This window comes from Galleria mellonella, unplaced genomic scaffold (assembly GCF_026898425.1).
Source record: "Galleria mellonella isolate WM207_F2 unplaced genomic scaffold, CSIRO_AGI_GalMel_v1 utg172, whole genome shotgun sequence".
Taxonomy (NCBI): domain Eukaryota; kingdom Metazoa; phylum Arthropoda; class Insecta; order Lepidoptera; family Pyralidae; genus Galleria; species Galleria mellonella.
Genome location: NW_026442015.1, coordinates 3,134,341 through 3,157,924, shown reverse-complemented (window position 1 = coordinate 3,157,924; position 23,584 = coordinate 3,134,341). Strand labels below are relative to the sequence as shown.

Here is a 23,584-nt window from a genome sequence, read left to right as displayed (position 1 = left end):
GCCATCTCGTAAAACTGTGACATTTACAGCACCATCTGCTGTTAAAATTAAAGAAAATTTTTCTTTTCTTTCCTCTTCCTGTGATTATTTAACAACTGTCAGCTGAGTTTTTAAGATTTTACTCCATTGGCGCAGAATAAAACAAAAGGATGGCTGTGAGATTATTTTCTAAATTGAAGGTTCTCCCTGAATTCCGAAATGTATCGTTTGCGAGTTCGGCCGCAGCGCCTGCTACTCTATCAGACTTCGATCTCCAGCATAAAACTCCAGTCATCAGGAAACAGAAGTTAATCCCAAAGGCTCATTATGGTGGCCGCCACGCCGTTACCATGTTGCCTGGTGGAGGCATCGGCCCCGAATGCATGGGTTACGTCAGAGATATTTTCAAGTAAGATTAACTTTTTGTTGTGTTTTTCACCTATCTGAAACTTTGGATGCACTCCATTTGTTTTGTATAGCACAGGCAAGGCAGACTGTTAGTATAAAAGTCTTCTGCTTAGTTGCCTTTATTCCACTTGCTTTTCTACCTTAAAGTAGCTGTGCTTGAATGGCTGTGTTTCGGTTTAAAATGAAGTTGGAATTACAGGATATGGATGAGGTAACATTATGTTTGTTTGTCTATTATGTTTGTAGATGATGAATTATATCAGATAAGTCATTAGCTTCTTTGCTGTACCAACTTACATAAAAAATATTATAAATGGATTTAAATACAAATATAGCCTACATTTGTATTATTTTACTATATTCACCATATTGTAAAAATGAATAAGATTTGGCTGGATGTAACCAGTCTCTGCCCTTACTCTCAACTGTAGAGATATTAAATTCTTGCTAAGTTTTCTTTAATGATTATTAAATGTTACAATTTAAGTGTTTCTTCATAATGGCAGTTATTTTTATTGTAATACTGTGGTATATTATTTATTTTGTTTTTGTTGAAAAGTATTCAACAATCCTGCCCTGACATTTAAGGAGCAGAGGCTTATTATAGGGGTGTTTTTTTTTTTATCACAGTTATTTGAAATAATCAATTGATCAAATTGTAATTATAGATTCTCGAATTACAGGTATATTGGTGCCCCTGTTGACTTTGAGGTAGTGGATATTGACCCAACAATGGACAATGATGATGATGTACAATATGCTATTACAACTATCAAAAGAAATGGCGTCGGCCTTAAGGTAGGTTTCTGTATCAGAGTTGATCTAGTAATAATTTTACTAGTAACAGCTCAATTAAAATTTTTATTTCTTTCTATTATTAAACAATTATTCTTATTAGCAACTGCTATATATGTAAATAATAAATAATTTGATCAACCCTTTGGTCACACATTTTATTTCATGAATATATCTAGTACCTGATTTATTACATAATTGTTTATCCTCCAATTACAAATTGATACTTTACCTCCTGTAAGTAGTTGTAACCTGTAATTTATTTATTCATTTTACATGTTTAATTTAGAACATAGTTTAAAAGAGATTTCTACACTGATTAAATGTTGTTGTTATACAAAATAAAATATAATTTTGATGGAATGTAAAAAGTATTCTAAATACATAGCATACACAAGCATATTTTAATTTATATATTTTTATTAATGTTTTAATAATAACATCTTTATTTCTTAGTACATTCTCAGTTTAATTTGGGTATATAATGTTTAATATATTAATAGTAATTTATATATTTTTTAAAACAGTATATAATTTATTTAATATATGATTCTCGATTTTAGATAGGTAAATTATATTAAATAAATAATTACTTGTAAAAATGTAAAACATTATTACACATTAAACTTTATTTTAGTTACAGATGTGGTTTATACTAATTTCTTGGAAAATATTTATTTATTTATTTACTCTTGCACCATTTAGGGAATAATACCAGGCAACCATTGTGTAGAAGATGAAAGAAAAATTTTATAATTTGTTACTTACAAAAAAGAACAATTGTGAAAACAATTATATAAAAACAATATGGTAAACAATCAGGCAATTTTTACTATTTTCAGGGCAACATTGAGACCAAAAGTGAGGCTGCATATGTAACTTCCCGCAATGTAGCTCTTCGAAATGAACTCGACATGTATGCATATATACTAAACTGCAAATCCTTCCCTGGTGTCCCAACTAGACATAAGGATATTGATGTTGTTATTATCAGGTAAGATAATACATCTTTTTGGTAATACTGTTAAAAATAGCATTCTGTATGAATGTTTTTGCCTCCTATTATATATGAAAAGGGAACTTAGTAGAAGAGTGTAGATTTAACAAACTATTCTTCACTTGATTTTAAGAAATATGAAGATTTAAATATGTGCTATAATGGCATTTTCTTCATATAATTTTGTTCAAAAGAAAACAGAAGTCTTTGACTTGGAATATATTAGCATTTTAGAATGGACCTTTTTTTAGCTTCTTATTTTTTTTTTTTTGCAATGAAGGAGCAAGAAATCTAAAATTTGACATAGATAATAGTAGTCAGCATCATGGCTTGTTAGTGCATGACACACAATACATCTCTATGCATTTTTTTGGCTATGAATATATATGAAGGAACTTTAAGAATTAATTGCTTCTCAGGCAAAACACCGAAGGTGAATATGCCATGTTGGAACATGAGTCTGTCAATGGAGTTATTGAGTCCATGAAAGTCGTGACAGCCAGTAATTCAGAACGCGTCGCTAGGTTTGCATTCGAATTTGCCAAGAGAAACGGCAGAAAGAAGGTAATTTTATCATTACTGATAAAGCTTATCACTCACTAAACAATGTGATTGTTTACAAATATGACTGGCTTTAATTTGACTAAGTAAGATAGAATGTTTAGAAAACTAAATCAACAAATTTAATTTCTAGAAGTTTGGAGAAAGTGACCAGTCATACTATATTGAGCAATACTATTATTTATATTGTAGCTTGATTGGGTTTTTCGGTACTTATCTTTGTGATTATTTACAACTTAAATAGGAATTAATACAGTCAACTACCAACTAAACTGATCTAAAAGATCACATGACGTTTCCAATTATAAATAGAATTATTACTTTTCAGGTAACCACAGTGCACAAGGCAAACATTATGAAGCTATCAGATGGTCTGTTCCTGGAGACATCCAGGCGGATGGCAAAGGAGTACCCTGACATTGAGCACAATGATATGATCATTGATAACTGTTGTATGCAGCTTGTCGCTAAGTATGCATAGCATTATGGTACTTTATTTTTATAACATGTGAAATGTTTATAACTATATTTTAGTAATGCTAGACTCGCATAAAAGAGTTGAGGGGATCAGGCCTTAGACTGAATAACAAACACATAGTTTACCTTACTATAATGAAATTAAATAAACCTAAATAGTCACGTACAATGAGCTTTCAGAGGAGTTTTTTTCCTGTGAACGCTCCAGCTATAGAATGAGCTCCCTATCGAGCTTTTCCTTAGAGACTATGGTATGGAGTTCTCCAAAAAAGGTGTAATAAGGTTTCTTCAGGGACAGCAATGCACACTTCAGACCCCTAGTTGTTGCAAGCCTTGTATGTAACAGTGATTGTTTTCCATTAGACCTGTATATTTGTTTGCCACCTTTGTGGTATAAAAAAAAAATATAGACTGTCTGATTAATAGGCCGCACCAGTTTGATGTGATGCTGATGACTAACCTTTATGGGTCAATTGTATCCAACGTGGTCTGTGGACTACTGGGAGGTGCTGGCCTGCTCTCTGGTAGGAACTATGGCGACCACTACGCAGTCTTCGAGCCCGGTACCAGGAACACAGGTATGAGATGGAACATTATCTAATATGGTTAAGATCTTTGGTTTTTCAAGTTTTAAATACTTGGTGAAACCTATATACTTAAGTGTAGGCAATTATTTTACTATTAATAATTGAAAAGATGATTGACATTAAATAATATCTCACATTTTTTTTATATACCATAAAGATGACAAATAAGCATACAGCCCGTCTGATGGTAGATGGTTACAGTAGCTATTGGACATTGAGTGAGGTGCACAAATCTAGCAAATTAAAGGTTCTCTTACCTTTATTGTCTGACCACTTTAAAGGCTACATAAATAAATGCCTAAAAACAAGCTAAGAGCAAAAATGGGCATTATTGCTCATACAATTAATAATTCATGAACAACCCAGTATACCATGTATTATGACAATTTTTATTCATTGTACTACCATTATAAAACTGCGCTTAAGAACTAGGGTGATGCTAATTATCTTATTTTACAACCTAAAAAATGTACCATAGATAAAGCAGAATAGTTTGTATGACCTAAAGGGGTTAATCCCTATTATTAGTAGTTGAATTTGAAAAATTCTTTTTGAATTTGATAACATTACTTGAAGAAAATTATAGACTATTTAACAACACAAAATAGCCGCGGAATACAGATTGTTAACTATATAATAAGTCACATCTTACTGATACAATTGTAACAAGACAATGCCAAAGAGATATTTAAAAAAATGTATAAGGGGTGTTAATAGTTTTTGATAAAAAATAGTGCACTATTTACAAGACTAGGTACAAGTATACTGAATAGTATTTTTAAATAGATTTTAATTAGTATAATTAATTGATTCCAGGCACAGCAATAGCCGGCAAAAACATTGCCAACCCAGTGGCTATGATCAATGCATCAATAGATATGCTTGAGCACCTCGGCCACTTTTTCCATGCCGATCTGCTGAAGCGAGCTGTGTACAAGACCATCAACGAGGATCGCATCTTGACCCCCGACGTTGGTGGCACTGCGACCTCGACCGAAGTCGTCAATGCCATCATAGGTAACATAGGCTTGTAAATATTGTATCTTATGCAGCATAATTAGAGTAAATTATCGGGTGCTACGCTACAATTTTCAAAATGTAAATCTCATTATTGTCTATTCACAAAACCAGTTGGTGTAATTATTCTATTTATTGATGGTATTTTTGATTTTATATAAAAAAAAACAATATAAAAATAACCATATTTAGTGACACTGACCCACCCTTCTATTATATATAAATATAAAATTTTAGTACAATGGCAACACTTTTTGGTACAGTGAATAGATAATTTTATGGACCATTTAAATGAGGTGTATTATTCCTATCGCGATGAATGTCATATAACATGTACATAGTTTGAACTCATTGTTAATAACATTTTACATGAATAAGATTCGCTCTTGTTAATATTTTTCATAAATTGACTCATTAAAATTATATAAAGTTACTGATTATTATAATCACGAATGTAATATACCCTCAGAAATGGTTTTTTTAGATTTCGTATTTAGAGGCAATTTTTATCATCAGCCTAAATTAGTTATATAATTTACAATAGAGATCCAAGAAATATATGTCTCAGTATTTGTTTACTACACATGTAGTTTGTATGGTCAGCTTGAATTTTAATAAATTTTTAAGAATACAAAGCGTTAGCGTGAAGAAGAAAGCTTTCTGTTTTATATTATATATATATTTTTGCTGACCTTACACTTTTTTCCAAGACAATAATGTTTTGTCTTTTATATTACTAGTGAATTTTCTTGTAAAAACTTACATTTTCTTTTTATAAAAATCTTATAAGTAGTACCAGTACATTACTGTTTGTAGAAATAATTATTACAAAAATGAATAGATCTTGTAAAATTTGTACAAATATTAGCTTCGAAAACATTTTATTTTGTCGAATTTGCTTAATATCATTCTAAGTTGATTTTGTTGATCTTATTTTGTAGTAATTATAAATAGGTCATGCACATACAAATATTTTTTATTCTTATGTACCAAAGAGTAAAATAAAATGTTGTTGCCATAAAAAGCAAAAGTCGAAATAGAAAAATGTTCTTTCATACAAATTGTGAGGTCACATAACTACTTGAAATTTTAAACGATGTTTTCTGGAATTTAATAGAGTATCTTTGTATCTCTTGTATATTATCGTGGAAGCGCTAAAGGCTACATGAAGATAGTATAAAATGAATATGGCGGCCATTAAGTTACGGAAATGTGGCATTGTATTAAAAAAAAAATTAAGTCCGATTTCTTTTTAGAACATGGTGTGTGCACGACCATTTTTATGTTATTACCACGTAGTTACCTTAAAATTGGGAATACTTAATTATTTATTGTATTTATATTGTAGTTAATAAACTTTATTTAGTATTCAACTACGTAGTTTTATTTAGCCTAGTTATCGAATTAGTAATTTTTCAATTATAAGTCGACGTAAATATTGTTTCAAATTTTGATGATATAAATAATACCAACCTTCAACTTCAATTATGCTTAGGTACTACGGGTAGATAATATATAGCAGTATCTATATATTTTAATTACAATATCTATATATTGGTCCAATAATGAATTTATTAAAAGTCTGTTATCTAAAAAATAACATTAGATTGGACAGACTTTTAACATATTCGCAAATAAATATCCGACCGATATGGATGATATCAAAATGGGTGAATGGCCTTTTTTTCGCCATTAAAGTCCTGAGAAAACCAGTATATAGATATCGGACCGGTATCCATATTACCCATGCCTACTAGGTACGGATAACGTATCTATGCGTATCTTCTGCATAAACAGGCAGTTTAATACTCATATATTTTATGTATCAGAAAATGCAAAGAATCAAACTACAGATTCGTTACGATTTCTAATTTAATACTTTTTTATTCTATGTAGGTAGTTATATATAATAGCTTTGCTTTACTTAATAACCTCCATATTCATAAATACGTCAGACGTTTCAAACCTATCATATTTTAGCTGTTGAAGCGTTGACTTTTTCTTTTACATTGAATTCTAAATTTGAAAATGAAAAAAAAATACGAATATTTTGTAAGGGTTATCCCCTCTGTCTTTATATATAAATATACATGAAATTGAAACTATTACACTGTATAATCGGTGCTTGAGGCATTTTTATATGACTGCGGACTAATTCATATATCACATCAATAATTTCATTTTATGACCTTGAGTAGTGACCGCGTATAGGCTAACTTTTTGGTGTTATGTTGAATTTAGTCTGATTGGCGATGTGGTAACATAAAAGCTACAGATTTATTCTTAATGGATTAATTATTACTTTTTCAGGCAATGTCGAGTTACTTGTCTCACGCGTGGATTTGGATTAAACTAATTAATATCTGTTAAGGAACTCGATAAATAGCTATATAAATATATTATTAAAATGTAAAAAATACCACTGTTTTGATTGACATTATGATTATGCATTTAAAACTATTATTCAATGTTAAATTAAATTATAAAATAGTCCTTATGGCTTTCGCTTAAGAACTTATATTATTTATAAGTCAGGTGGTATATAATCTAGCAAGCACATAATATTACCATATACTTATATTTGATATTGTAAATGTTCTTAGATAACGTGAAGCCAAAATCATGGTTAAAGTAAGATAGGTATTACCAGTTATCCTTATTTCTCAATAGCGTGGTTAGTTTATGACTTGATGTACAATTCTGATGTAACCATTTAACACGTTCGGTGCGGCACTGTACGAGGTCTGTCCGGAAAGTTCGTATAAAAGTGTTCTGGAATGCGAGAAAGAGGAGTGGGGAGGCCAGGTAAGCGCAGGACCCCTTCCTTATGTCCCTAACAATGCTTCAGTTCTGGTCTGACCGCCGTGCGGTGCGAACTGGCTTGTCACGCCATCTGTGAAGTTACCTCTTAACGAAACCCCGTCGGCACGGAGCCCGCTTCCGTTGAAGAGCAGCGCGTCGTAATCAAGTTTCTCTCGAAACTCGGCAAGAATGGCCGTGAAATTTTTGCCGATCTCAGAACAGTTTATGGGGATGATGCTGTGAAGGAACCAACCGTCCACAAGTGGCTAAAAAGATTCAGAGAGGGCCGAGACAATGTTGATTGTTTTTTTCGATGTTCGGGGGATTGTCCATCAAGAATTCGTCCCTCCAGGCCAGACAGTTGATGGAAAATTCTACGTCGATGTGCTCAGACGCCTCAAAGCTCGTGTGGCACGAGTTCGTCCAGAATTGGCGCGAGAGGGGCGTTGGATTCTTCACCACGACAATGCCCCTGCCCACACCTCTCTTGTTGTCCGTGAGTTTTTGAGTAAAAATTCCATTACGGTGACCGAACACCCCCCCTATTCGCCGGATTTGGCCCCGTGTGACTTCTTCTTGTTCCCAAAAACCAAATTGGTACTTCGGGGGCGGCATTTGGGGGACATAAATGAGATAAAAAAAGCTACGACGGGGCAGCTGAGAAACCTACAACCAGAGGACTTTCAAGGAGCCTTCTCACAGTGGAAACGGCGTTGGCACAAGTGCATTATGTCACAGGGGGAGTACTTTGAAGGGGATAAAATTGATTTACCTGAATAATTGTAAAATAAAATTTTTAAAAAACTTTTATACGTACTTTCCGGACAAACCTCGTATTTGCCGGGGTCTTCCGAAATGCGAGCACTTTTTTTTTTCTTAAAATATTCCTTCTGCACCCAAATACACATATAAAATATTTAAAAAAATTATAATTACGTTTTTCAATTAAAAAAAGCTTTGTCGAGGCGTAGTCGGCACACGCGCCAGCAAAGGAATTTCCTTGGCGGGATTTGAAATGAAAAACCCAGCGTCGAGGCACCCTCGGCGGTAGGCCGGGGGAAGGGATAAGCTCCGTCGAGGCATACTCGACACTCGCACCGAACGTGTTAAATAAAGTAATGGAGTAACAAAGAATCGTAAAGAAACAAATATTGTAATACGAGTATCCCTCATTACCATCATATCAGCCGTTTATTGTCCAGTGCTGAACATAAGCCTCCCCTATTGTAGTTTTACTAACAGTTGCCACAATTGGCTGGCGGGTTTAGCCGCAATTTTGCTTTTGAGGGATGCTGCTACTCATCCCTTGATTATTAACTTCTTTTACTCGCCTCTTACGACACTTACGAGAAAGCAAGTGGTGGCCCACTCTATGCTGCGACCATACGGCGATACGATAAAAGTACCTATGTATTTTTTTATTATTTACACCATTAAGAAGGTCAGTATTCTACGTCTTGAGTTTCAGGTACATTTTAAGTATTAATCGGCTAGAAAGACCTTAACAAGAACATACAGTCGGGCCCAGAGTTCTCTGCGAGTTAACATATTTCAGCTTACTTCCCTCAGCGGAGGGAGATTTTGTACAAAAGTCGATTCCTTGGGTACCTCTGTCCCATTCGTGTTTCAACCGTGAAGCAGTTGTGTTTGCATGGCTGTGTTTTGGTTTGAAGGGTGGGATATGGCTTGAATTTAATGGGTACAGAGGAATAACACCTGAGTCCTCAAGAATTGCAACTATCTATTACTACTATAGGGGTATCATGGGCGAAACAGTATACTCTGTTATGTCCATGGTACTGCTCATGTATATAGGCGATAGTTACCACTTTCCATCAGGTGGGCCGTCAGCTTGTTTGCAATTCTAAGTTGTATAAAAAAAAATATATTTTAAGGGCGGCAATTTTTTTTTCTGGAGTGGGAAAAATAGATCGACGACTGAAAAAGAAAACAGCTTCTATTTCCGTTATTCGAATACGGAACCTCATAAGGCGAAAGACATGATATAATCTTTGCTAATTTTATAAATGTGAAAGTAACGATATTTACTGTAACGGTATAACCAATCACTATGAAATTTAGTATATAACTTTTTTATGAGATGGAGAAGGACATACGCTACTTTTGTCTCGGTCAAGCGGATGGAGTCGCGGGTAAAAGATAGTGACGAAATAAAATTCAAAACCAAGGGATATTTAACGTTATATTGAATATAATGTTTGTTCAAGTTCAGACTCGAAGATATGACATCAAAGTGCGCGCTCATCGCATTTTACACTTAATAATAATAATTATAATAATTCAATAAAAAAAACCTCTTATTACAATATAATAATATTCAGAAAATAAATGCGGCGATTTTTGTTTTAATGTTTTTATAATCTGTGATTTTGATGCCAGATTTTTTGTACTGGTTCTGTTGTAATATATATAGGGGCTTTAGGTTTGATTACTATAAGAAGCGAGCGGTTCGGAAACGACTGTCGAATATAGAGTCAAATTTATATTCGAATAGGGCTCAATTTTGTACATACATATATATGTAGCACTTCAATCCTATAACAATCTGCTATTATGTATAACGCTCTATCACCTTAGCAAACACAAGAATGGAATTTACTGGTACTTGCAACATCAATTACATCTTCGAACAATAATTTCATTCCAGACTTTGAATTATACAATGAGAATATATAAATTTGCATGTTAGCCATATTGGTGTTATCCATTAAATCAAAACTATTTATGATTCTAAAGTAGTTACTTTACCGACGAGCGGCCATTCTAATTTGCCTCAATTTTTTGTGTAACGTACACAAAAATTGAGACAAATTAGAACGCGATATTTTCGTCACAAATCTGAATCAACTTTGATAATTATTTTTATATTCGATTCTTTAATGTATGACAATCGTGGTCACTGCTTAATTTGGGACTAGATGGCGTTGTGCAAATATGTCCAGTGATATTTATGTTAGCCTCAAATTTTATACATAGATGCAGCTCCGTAGGAGCGTCATATAAACTTTTTACGAAGTCCATGTAAAAAGGTCATTAAAAGTTGGCAAAGGGCATATGACTACTACGATATATAAATACATCGCATTAATTTTTAACGTGTCATATTTATGTATTCTCAAATTACAATTTCAAATTCCAAACAGCCAATCGATTTTTAAAATCATTGGCTGTTTTGAATAAAGAATTTTCACTATAATATCTATAAAATAAAATTGTTCCAAAATAATTGTGTTGTAATAATACCTAATATTTGTGATATACGATGCGTTATATTTGTTAAATCATATTGTTTTGTTAACCGCTCAGTTATAATAATCAAACCTTAGTTTAATGAACCTCAACATTTTTAGATAATGTATAAGACAACTCTGTCTACAACAATTTCAATAAATACATTAAAATATTTACGGCGCTTTTTAATTTTTTTTTTATCACTAATAATAAATGTACATATATGTATCCCAGATTAGGTATCACTATCGAACAATCGATATGACGGTCATCTGCAATAATCGTATAGTACTTTGTCGTAACATGACTCATTTTTTTTTCTAATTGGTATTAAAGGTTAATGTTAAACAAGTTCAATATACTACTGCATTTGACTGTACAATATCACATCTAGGAATGGGCATGATGCATTAGCCCTATAATTTTAATACTTTTGCTACATTTAAATTAAAAAGCGCCATAACTTTTATAGATCACATTAAAATATCCAATTTTACAATAACAACAAAAAAAATACATTAAATGCGTGTAATGGTCACCGTCAATTTGTTAAAACATTCATTATCTAACGCTTTTGGCATTTTCAATACTAATTTAGCACCAAAATTTTGGCTAAATCGCTTAGTATAGACCGAATCAAATGTGAGTGATATCTGAATAGTGGTATACATTTATAGCGTTATGTCCAATAGTGGACAGATCATAAACTTGTCTAAATTCTCAATTAAAAATGTGTGAACATTATAGTCACAGAAAAAATAAAAAAAAAATTTATTATTCTATACTATATAACTATATGTCATGTAATTCAACTGAAATGATTCATATGTCTCAACATCTTTGCCATAGGAACTATCCTAAGTCAAATAAAATTCAATTAATAAGCAAAGAAATATATAAGCCCTAAACCGGCGCTGAAAATGACATGGTAAACTTATTATGAGAATTATTATGGTGACCGTAATTAGCGTTCAGTGTGTGATTATATTTTCGTTAGTAATCATTCATAAAGTTGCATTCGATCTGCCAATCGCAAACAAAACAACATAATGATCATGTATGTGGAACAACTGATTTATTTGATCCACAATAAATAATTGGTTAAAAAATTAAAATAAATCTAATAAAATATTTGCTAAAAATTATACTAACATGTACCCATTAATCTATTTATCAAAAATATAAGTATATAAAATACAACGGATATATAATAAGCTGAAATTTAGTCACAATATCTATAACTTTCCCAGTGGAATATACTAGAAATATAATTATGAATATAATAAAAATGTTGAATCTGTCATACTAAACTGATCACGTGACCGCGCAATTTGCATGGAAGGTTCTAAACGAACATTTTCATGCATAATACATTTCGGCTTATTATATTCTTTCTGTTACGCGCTGTATATAATATTAAATAGATAGCTATATAATATATATAATATATAATAATACGAAATCATGTATTAAATTTTTCGAAATAACCACAGTCTATGATTCAGTAGGCTGTATGTCGAGTTGTTCTTGAACAGAAAAAAAAAACACTAACATTACAATAATATGTCCATAAGATTTCACTATCATTTGATTCAGTTTCATACATAATAATCAACAATAATATAACTATAACGCCAAATTAATAATCGTGTCGTTTTAGAATAAATTAGTATATTTATTAGTCTGCTACATTTGCTAGGCTAGACTAGACGCGAATTTTATCATGACCGTTAACCGTTTTCGTTTTATTTATTTTTTATTAATTCGCGAGCAAACATGACTAATAAAAAAAAAATCTAAAATCTTTTCGTTATAATTTATGCAAAACAACTATCCTGTTACTGCGCAATGTAAAACAGACAAGATATTTGAAAATTCAATACTTAAGGCCTGTTTTTTTTTTTTTTAATTATTATCTGTATTGTTGTACATCATTCGTCCAGATTATATCTGAGGTGAATAGCTCGAGGCTGGCAAAGGTAGCAAAATAGATATACTTCATTGACTTATCAAGATGCCGCTTTGTCGGAACTGGCTTTGGATTTTGAGTTATATTAAATTAAATTTAATTCAAATTACAAGATCCATTAAAATCGAATTCTTCGGCTAATTTCATGGCAACGAGGCAACTTTACAGTTATATTCAAATTAACGACACGAATAGTCAGATTGATAAAATAAATACATAGATGGAAAATTCGGGCCACCCGAACAATGTACAGTCGGCAACAAAAACGCCCGTTCTTTTTAACATATTATTGTTAACATGTCAATGGCTCGAAAAATCGTGCATAGACGTACTTTCATTGCAAATGATATAAATAAATATATCATCAGATTTAATAAAAAAAAGTAATATATGAATTATAATACTGAAACTTTACAGTTGATCGACTATTTTTATTGGCGACTGTACTAAAAACGAAGATTACCATTCCTCATCACATGAGATCGTAATGAATCAGTCTATTAAAAAATGAGTATAAATATTTGTATGAGAATCACATTATCATTATTATACTGAATACTAAACATTCGAGATTTAGAATTAGGGTTGCCATGTTGCCAACCATTCGATTAGACTCGTTAATTTAGTTATAATTTATTTCCCTGTATTTATTAGATTGGCCAAAAACGTGGTACGTAAACTGTTTTTATAATGTCATTATAAGCATTATTAAGCCACAGCCAGAAGATAAACTTGGAATGTGCTGCGAATTGTAAAGAATTTCAAAAACATATAAATCATTAAATACAAGCCAGTGTAAGTACTACGAAAAAATATGTGCCTTTCATAAATACTGTTTAATTTTCATTCCCTTCAAACTTTAATACATTTTTTTAGAAGTTGCCAACCCTAGTGAACATAACGGAATCCTATATCATAAGATACAGGATTCCTTTATTTAGTAATTACTAATGTTACTTATATAATGTGATTTTCATATAAACTCGAAGATGTAAGTGATTCATATAATTTAAATTCTAATTGGTTCATATATCAATGGTCAATCATTTCTCTCCATAATACTCAATATTACATCCAATTTATCTAATATATCTATTGCAAATATTTTAATACAAATTGCAACTTATTTCCATTAGTACTCATATGAGATTGTATTTTGTGGATGTAGGGTATTGAAAGTATATATTCCAGCCATAAATACGGTATGATGCTACTTATATCACTATTGAGCAGAAACCTTACCATAGACAATTATAACATTTTCAAATGCGGCTTAGAGAAATCATCCTACACATTTTGTTAGACCCAAACATCCCGGGGCATAATATGTTCACCCTGTCAGATAAGCCTCTACGTGTTTTCTAGTTTTTATACTGACGGAATCCACATTCCATACATTTCTATATATTTTTAAACAACATCTCTGCAATTAATATATAGTCCAATGTAGCTTGGTTGAGCAATCGTATTGCTATTGTATGTCATAGTTATACAAAAAATCGTTCCATCCCAATACACAATTTCTTCTTGTGGGAGTTTTTTTTTTTACATCACAACCAGGACTCTAAACCGGAAATGTTATGCTTAATTCAATTGGTATCAGTTCTTTCATATTATATATTAACAAAGTTTATTTCTAATAAATGTAAAGTTTTGCTCTAAAGAGCTATAATTTCAATGCTGTCTTAAAGACAGCTTAAAATTCGAATTACTAGCTACATTAAAAATATATGAATCACTGACATCGATTTCTAAACGAAATCTACATCACAATAGCAAGATAACGGAATTAATAACGAACCGGATGAAAAACGGCAATAAAAATCCTAAACTAAAATTATAAAAACCACTTAAGGTGTAAACTATCGTATAATTCAATGGCATCATAATCACAGATGTATATAAAAACGATAAAACTACAATAGGAATTACATTATTAATAATAAAATAATAACAATTAAAAATCACAGGTATTATACAGATCTTGTCACTTAAAACTAGAGTGAATTCGAGGTTACTAATCGGGGCGATAAAACAACACTTACAATTGTCACCGTCACTTTGACGATTCAGTGAGCGCCATTTTATCTTTCCGATATTCGTCATAGATAAAAATTTCTTGTCTGTGGCTCGACAACCATACACGCACGCACAATTTGTTACAATTCTCCTAAATTGAACACATACCGACCCTACGACGTCATTTGATACAATCGATGCCACAGACAAAATAATACTGGAACACAGCTGCCTCGTGAGCTTACGAACGATAATAAATACGGTGCGAATTAACTTAAACTTAACATAACTACAGTCCATGTCATTAAGTTGCTGTCGCCGAGACAACTTAACCCAAAATAAATCAGTTACGGCAAAAAGCGGGTAAAAATAAACTATGTACGAATCACGCGCTTCTAAATCTAAGACACTACAAACACGAATCACTAACGCACGCCGCAAGGGCTTTGAACGCGGAAATAGTATCATTGGGATACACGTCGAAATAAAACTAATTGTTAAAAAGACATAATTCAAAGTGAGGCTCATAGCCACACTAAATATTAAAACTGAAGCCAATATCAGAATGACGTTAACTGTCAATATGACATAAGAGAAATATGTCAATATGACATAGGATAACGCATAAACATTTGTAAAACAGAGATTCAAAATAATATATCCATATGCTTGACTAGATTTTTTCGCGATGTTTTTATCGTGCAAGACGTACATTACACGGTTTACGTGTACTTTTAACAGTAGACTCAAAACCACTCCACCATACTTTATACACATACCAACAAATAAAAATATGCACTTATCGGGTACATGTCCGCGCGAATTAACTATTGTTGAGCGCTCAGGCGCATAATGATTGTACGATAAAACCATTAAAATGCGCCTATAAATAGTAATTATTGATTTAAAATATAAAAGTTCGCGCTTACTGTAAGATTCACAAGAAAGTACGCGCGTACAAATAGAATTATTTTTCTTACACAAAAGCATGGGCTTACTAATAGGAGTCTGCTTAGAAAGTTCGCGCTTATAAGCGCCTTTGGGGCGTGCGGGGCTAACACCGACATATATCAGGAATACTAAATTTATAAAGGACACCGATATAGCGGGAGTCACCGCTTTTACACCGTACTGACGTGGGTTTAATGGTTAAGGGCAGTGCTGTTTTTTGGGTTTCTTCAAATGTTCCTCGTCGATACCGGATTTTGGCACCTATATAGTAGAAAATAGCGTTCATAAAATCAATTTATAGTTAAATATTAAGAGCAGTAGAGATCAGCACAAACATTGATATCACCATATTCATAAGTACCTAGGGATTAGAGATATTTGTTGAAATGAGGAAGACTGTGAGAGACATACCTTCGTGCTGGATATTTTTAAGTATGTGTTCACATTTAGTATTACAGAGGGAAATTTAATCAGAATTCATGTTAAGATAGAATTTTTAGATATTTTAGCAGGCATGTATGTATAATAAAAATATATAACAGAGCAAAAAGTTTTATATAACTCACCTCCGTGTACCTCTCTCCCTTGAGCGATACTATCTTGTTGTCTCGGTAACGCACCAGTTTCTTAGGTTCAATCTTCGGTGCTAATGGCTTATGTTCCTTTGTATCGGAATTCTTGTCAACGTAAGAATAACTGTAAAATGAAATAAAATACTAACAATAAAGAGACTTTAGGCGAAGTTAAACACGCTAAGCTATTCATAATATTATGACCCACTAGGTCATAATGTATTATGAATATATATGAAAAATTATAGTAACTCCATGTTAAGAAAAATATAAGTTTTTTTTTAAATTCTATATTGATATAAGGTTCTGTAAATAAATGTTAGAAATTTTAATGATGATCTCGTTATATTTGAATGGCATTTTTCTTTAGCATCTTCTTCACTCTGTGATTTCGGGATAATTGATAATGTGATTTTAACGCTATTGGACTTGTGATCGTACGCAGTTAAAAAAGGCTGTAAAATAGTAACCGCGACGTAACTGACCGCGCAATGATGTGGTTGTTAAGGCTTAAGATTGTAGCAAAGGTTTGGGAAGTGACTTTTTTTTTTATACCACTGAGGTGGCAAACAAGCATACAGCCCACCTGATGGTAAGCGGTTACCGTAGCCTATGAACGCCTGCAATACCAGAGGTATTACGCGCGCGTTGCCGACCCTGAAGAAACCTCTTTACCCCCCTTTTGAAGAACCCCACGCTGTAGTCTCTTGGGAAAACCTCGGCAGGGAGCTCATTCCATAACCTGAGTGTTCGTGGGAGAAAACATCTCTGAAACCGCGTTGTACGCGATCATTTAGGCTGTAAGGTATGAGGGTGAACTCCCTGTCGATGGCGAGCCGTACGATGATAGAAAGTGGCCGTAGGCATCATATTGAATAATTTCTCTGAGCACAATCCGTTGTACTTGCTGTAGTTTGATGTTTTGTGGTTAATATAGTGGAACTGATGTATTGAGTAATTCACCGTGCGATAATATTGTTGCGAAGTGGTTGGGTGCTGGCAGAGCTGTCACTCTAACCATGCATACCATGGATGCGGGTTTTTTTGAGTTCATGGTGTCTTAGATTGGCTGACAGAATGCGAAGTGGTAACTCACCGTGCGATGATGCGGTTTTTGAGCTCGTGATCATCGCAAAGCGGCTGGCGGGCGGCGGAGTGCAGCGCGGCTGCGGACAGCGCCTGCCCCTGCTCGCGGCGGTGCAGCAGCGTCGCGGCCGCGCGTTCCACGTCTCCGCGGGCGATCGAAACGCAGTGCTTGATCTGTCCGCATATGGAACATGAGTGTTAGTTACGGGGACCAGCTGTCCCTTTGTTATAAATACACCCTCCTATGTAGTCAACTTTCACGTGGTCCTCTTTGAAAACTATGAGAACGTGCACTTGCACGTCCTTACGTTACGTAGTACTTATTACGTAGCGTAACTTTTAAAGATTTTTATCCCTCCCTCTCTCTCCCTAAATGTTACGTACTGTGCGACCGTTTTAAAAGTGGTGATCTACTAAAATTATAAGGTGCTAGTACTAAATAATACCAAAACATATGCTGAATTATACTAAAAATATACTAAAGTAAAAATAAAATGTTGAAGAGAAAAAATTGAATTAAAACAGTTACTTTTTTTTTATTTTACCAATTACACACTTTCATTATACAGACATATTCAAATAATATTTACATAAAGTATTATTACAAATAGTCAGTATTCGACGGATTATTTTTTACTATATCTTTCGATGGGTCAAATGAGACACAAGCTACACTCCCTTCACTTAGACCTTGCTTAACATACAATAGGCACGCAAAATGTTTAGCTAGAAACCTGTTTCTGTATTTAGTTTTTATGTGATTAACTTTTGAAAAAATTATTTCGCATTCAGCGTGTGAAATTGGTATGCACATTAGATATTTTACAAAATTAGTCAAATTTTTGTACTTAGGAACATTTTTACTGTTAACAATACAACCTAATTTGCTCCAAAACTGTTCAACATTTACAACACCTAGCACTACTACTAGAATCATATTACATTATCTTTACTACACACGGACGATAACAAAGAGAGAGTGAGATAAATAAGGAACAAAAAATCCGTGTTCCCTTTTGTACTTATTATTATATGAAAGGATACAAAAAAAAAAAAACTAAATTAGTTTTACGGAGCCCAAATTATACCAATTTGGTACTGAATACACTTAAAACGGTCACACTGGTTACGTAACATCCAAGTGATACAACACTAAGGAATACTGAAAACAAAATGACAAAGAATATAATAGAGGGATTCCCCGTAAAACATAAACCAACTTGGGAGGTCCCCTATCGTAGTTAAATCTTTGGGAATTCTTTACAATGAGCCTTATCTGCTTTCTTTCTCACCAATATCATACCCTGTCAGCATACCCCGATGACGTAGGTGGATCACCGTTCCATTATTAGCCATAAAAAGACACACGAAACACTATCCTTTATACACAAAGAGAAAAAAACAGTTTATAAATAAATATTTGGTCAAAATATCAATAACAAGCACACAAAAAAAAAAACAATAAGAAATAAACTAAAAAATAGTACATTCTAATATGTAAAATTAAATGTATGGACTTAAGGTCAATAGGTCCATCATTCAGCAAGAATATACAGAGATTACAGTACGATACAGAATACAGTGAGATTTCAAAAGAATTTTCTCCTGCGAACATTCAGGCTGTGGGATGAACTCCCTGCTGAGTTATTCCCTAGAGACTACAGTTTGAGGTTCTTCAAAAAGGGTATATTAAGGTTTCTTCAGGGTCGGCAACATGCATGTGGCACCCCTTGTGTTGCTGACGTTCATAGGCTACTTTAACTGTTTACCATCAGACGGGCTGTTTGCTTGTTTACCACTTTTGTGGTATAATAAGATTATATTTTGCTGTTGATGATATGAAATGTGGTGAAGAGTTATTAACATGGATGTTCATCATGTTAGTGAATGTGAAAAAGACTCCATTTTCCGCGCTTAGCCTCTCATTTGGGCCATTGTGCGTATGAGTCGTGGCTAGTGCAGCCAACCTAGCTCCGCCTAGAAGCGCAGAAGCTTCCTGGGTTTTTCACAGGCCTCACGGAGCGACCTCACCGTTCCGAGGATTTCTAAACGTTGATGGGCCACAGCCTCACATTCCAGGATTACGTGAGCAGCCGTTTCTTCAGCGTCGAAACAGCCTCGACATAGAGGGCTGTCTGTGGCTCCTATTGTGTATAAATGTTTGTTTAATGGACAATGGCCCATTATTGTCCCTATCATTATTTTGAGGTTTTTTTCTATCTAGATGTAATAAACGTTTTGATAGTCGTTGATTCAACGTAGGTATGGCCAATTTTGATTGTCTGCATTCAGTAGCCTGTATCCATCTTTGGTTTTGTATGTCAGCGGATCTTTGACGAATCCTTATTCGAAGTTGTGAGAATGGAAGAGGAAGAAGTGGATACGGGCCTACCACCCTCATTCCTGAGCCTCTTCTAGCTAGTTCGTCTGCAACATCGTTACCATAAGATCCACTGTGCCCTCTTAGTCTTGTTGTTTCGTAATGCTTACTGCTGCGCTTTCAGATAAGAATCTAATGCTAAAACCATTTATTCCTAGCTTATGTACAGCTGCAGCAGCCATGGTTATTGCAACACATTCGCATTGGACATCATGTTAGTTTAGAATTGAGTCTCAGGTATGTAATTCGACAAGATGTGCAAATTTGTAGCGACTTTAGCTTACCTCCATAGCACAAGTGTTGGGGAACATTTCGTGAAGGGCACGGCACTGGGCGGCATGCTCGTCGCCGTCAAGAAGGCGCCGTCCGCCCTCCGTTGACTCAGAGCTCTCAGAGTTGGTGTGAGACCTGGGTGCACACACTATATTCAAACTCACTTCAATAAAACCAAACTTGTTTTACAGTACAGAATTATGAATTATTCGCATAAGTTTTTAAGGTTAATATTGAATTTTAACACCCTCAAACTTCTGTTTAATCTAATAATTTAATGATATAAACAATTGATAAATATATGTTTTAACAAAATTTGTAAAAGTTGCAATTTACATTACAACCTATATTAAAATATAAAATAAATATTCAAATTATTGATTTATAGGTGGAAACACATGGCATTAGAATTGCTAAAACATAAAGAAAGAATAGTAAGAAAATACCTATTGTTTTTAGTAATAGACGGCAACATCTCACTCAAGTTCTGCAAAGTGACGCTTATTTTGTCACTGCCTGCTGTTTCATCTAGTAAAAAACAAACAAAAATTGGAATAAAATATTTTGATTAGAAATTGGGTTGATTGAATATTATCCAATTGTAATTCAAAGATTTAGAATTTAATAATCAAATATGTAAACACTATAAACCCTTTAAGTAGTCATATATCATTTATATAAAATGATACAAAATATATTATATAAAAGATACATACTCTTTAACATTATCAATAAATTGATTACTAATCGATAATAATTAGTGATTCATGTTGTATTGTTCATTAATATTTCTGCTAAATAATTGTATCCCATAACTAAACATAAAGTAGGTTACTTTCTACAATCATCAAACAGAGATAATCAACATTTAAATAATTATTTCTAAAGATTATTATTAAAATTGTAAATAAATACTAAAAGAAGATATAATCACAAACTTACCATGGTTAGATATTGAGTCAGAATCAGTCCTGCGAGACAACTCTGCCTCGAGTTCCAACACCCATGAACACACCTGGCCAGCATCTATGCCAGCAAACTCTGGGATATATGCTGCCATCATTTCTATAAAACCTGTAGTAAAAATATCATTGTGTTAAGAAACAGTCTAGTGACTAATGAATATATCCCATTGGTATTCAACTATTCTACTCCTACTAATTGATAACAAGCAATTAACATTGTAGATTGTAGGTAAAATGTACCTTACATTTTGCTTATTTTAAGATTTTCATGACTTTAGAGAGACTTTAAACTCAAGTGTTTTATAACTTGTTTTTTATTTCTTTAGGTGTAGTTCTTCTTTTACAAGTAACTCAGAATGACAATATTAAATTGGTTTATTTACATTAAATAAATCCTAATATTATATTGTTTACACCTCAAATTGAAGTTTAAACTTTTACTAAAAATATTTTAAAAGATCATCTAAACATTTCTTAAATCATAGCTAAAAGGCATTTCAAGTTCACAAAATATCTTATACCTTTATATTTACTTTATAAAACAGGGAAGGATAAAAAGCAATAAAAAACAAGGTTTTCAATAATATTTAAATGAAATAAGTAAAAGTTCAACAAGATTATAGGGTGCATATTCAATGAAACAGGTTTTCTGGAACTAGTATTATTTTATTTAGATGAAATCCTCGTGTAAACAATGAAAAAGGCGACGTCATTCTTACCTTGAAAATGGACTCCCTAAGTAATCTAGTAGGTACTTTGGAATTGGACTAAAAATTTGTATTTTTATGATATACAAAATATTCTTTTTCTACATTATTCCTTACCTTCGACATCGAAGCAAGGATCTTGAGAAGCCTCCTCCAAGATAGATATAACGTAGGACAAGACTATGTCATCAATTACATTTAAATTTGCAGATGGGATATTTTTAGTGATGAATTGAAATAAACTCTCCTTAACCAAGGACTCTTGCTGCGCTATAGCACTCATTTTCACCTAAAACAGTGTAATATCATTGAAAACACCTAGATATTTAAATTTTATTAATGAACACGTTACGGGTGGTTAAACAGCTCTATAAAAAGACTAACAAACGGAGCCGAAAATATATTGTTGACTGTTTTCGTATACCTTGAGTGTTTTCACGCAAGAATTATGGGGTTATTCAAAATATTAGGACTTTTTTTGCAAGAAAATCTGGGCGACAGCGATAGAAATCAATACAAATGAAGTTTTTTTTTATAAACAACTTTTTGTTATTTTTCTTTGCGGCATAGACAAAAATATAAACAGCCAAAATTGACAAGTCAACGTTAATATCAAATAATATAATTTAATGTTCAAATCACAATAGAATCTATATAAAATGAAGATAAAATAATTACAATATAACTTTGAATGGTAATATTTTATTTCATGTCAAGGCATTTGAAGTGCACACATATAAAATACTGTTTAAGTGCGTATTATGGAACGCTTTCTGTCGACAATTCCGGTAGTCGTCGAACGATACGTCGACGAACGGCGGTCTTTTCAAAATGATCATAAAGATCAAGAAGCACTGCTAATATTAGTTACCTAGGTATTTCTTATCTTTGCCATTTTTTGCTTTTAATTAAGTTGGAAGGAAAGGTCGAAGCATTTTATGCAATAAATAAAACAAGTAATTCTCAAACCAATATATTTCAATTAAAATTTTAAAATATAACGAACAATCATATTTCAACTTTATCTAAAATGACCGATTAACACAACGCCAATTTCACAACTACATGTTTATTTTTAGTAACAATAATATATTTTATTATTTTGTTCAGAATCACATAGGAATATTTTGGCGTGCTTTAAAATAACACTCAATATTATTGTAAAATAAAGTTAATTTGTCAAATAAAAGGTCATTTTAAGTTTGATAATGTTATTTTTTATTGTGTGAAATATTTAAAAAAACATTCACTTAACTACATTTAATTTAATATAAATGCATCCGTTTGTTTTATAAAGATAGTACACACGTAGTCACGTAAATTTTATTATCTAAGGTTTGTTAAATGAGTATTATACTAAATATAATTAAATTAAGAAGAAGGAGCAACAAAATCAGACAAAGCTTTTTACCCTTTCACTGTTCATACAAAAACTTTTTTGTATTCCCCCTCCCCTCTTTAAACGTTACTTAACCTCCAAATGACCATTTATACTTAAAAGTCACAACACTAATCAATTCCGACAACGAAAACAATATAAAAATGACCTACTGTATAATCGAGGGATTCCCCGTAAAATATAACCGAAAAGGATTGCCAACTTGGGAGATTTTAATTCCCTGGTTTTTTATTTAAATTAAAAAAAAAAAAAACAATATTACGTAACGCGTTGTTCGAACCCACTTCGCGCCCTTGTAACGCATCGTAATGTCTTACGAGAATGTCGTACACCAACATTTCACAATCATGTATAAGAAATATTTTTGATTGTGGTTTAATACTTATCA

The 23,584-nt window shown here is 32.7% G+C and overlaps 2 protein-coding genes across 3 annotated transcripts; one reads left to right on the top strand and one right to left on the bottom strand.

The window, feature by feature from the left end:
* Positions 1 to 13: 13 nt before the first annotated feature.
* LOC113514354 (isocitrate dehydrogenase [NAD] subunit gamma, mitochondrial) lies at positions 14 to 6,194 on the top strand. Its single transcript, XM_026898423.3, has 7 exons — positions 14 to 388; positions 1,071 to 1,185; positions 2,025 to 2,176; positions 2,599 to 2,743; positions 3,069 to 3,211; positions 3,644 to 3,795; positions 4,621 to 6,194. Exons 1-7 carry the CDS (start codon positions 150 to 152, stop codon positions 4,836 to 4,838), a joined length of 1,164 nt encoding a protein of 387 aa, XP_026754224.1. The 5' UTR covers positions 14 to 149; the 3' UTR covers positions 4,839 to 6,194.
* A 3,618-nt stretch (positions 6,195 to 9,812) lies between these two features.
* Positions 9,813 to 22,312, bottom strand: LOC113514264 (CUE domain-containing protein 2). 2 transcript variants are annotated; one of them, XM_026898301.3, is made up of 8 exons: positions 22,222 to 22,312; positions 21,915 to 22,086; positions 21,068 to 21,199; positions 20,572 to 20,653; positions 20,137 to 20,260; positions 17,483 to 17,646; positions 16,381 to 16,510; positions 9,813 to 16,075 (listed from the first exon to the last, which is right to left on the bottom strand). In XM_026898301.3, exons 2-8 carry the CDS (start codon positions 22,078 to 22,080, stop codon positions 16,013 to 16,015), a joined length of 861 nt encoding a protein of 286 aa, XP_026754102.2. In that variant the 5' UTR covers positions 22,081 to 22,086; positions 22,222 to 22,312; the 3' UTR covers positions 9,813 to 16,012. The 2 variants fall into 2 exon arrangements, with proteins under 2 accessions (XP_026754102.2, XP_052748972.1); XM_052893012.1 differs by having other exon boundaries at positions 22,182 to 22,305.
* Positions 22,313 to 23,584: the final 1,272 nt, after the last annotated feature.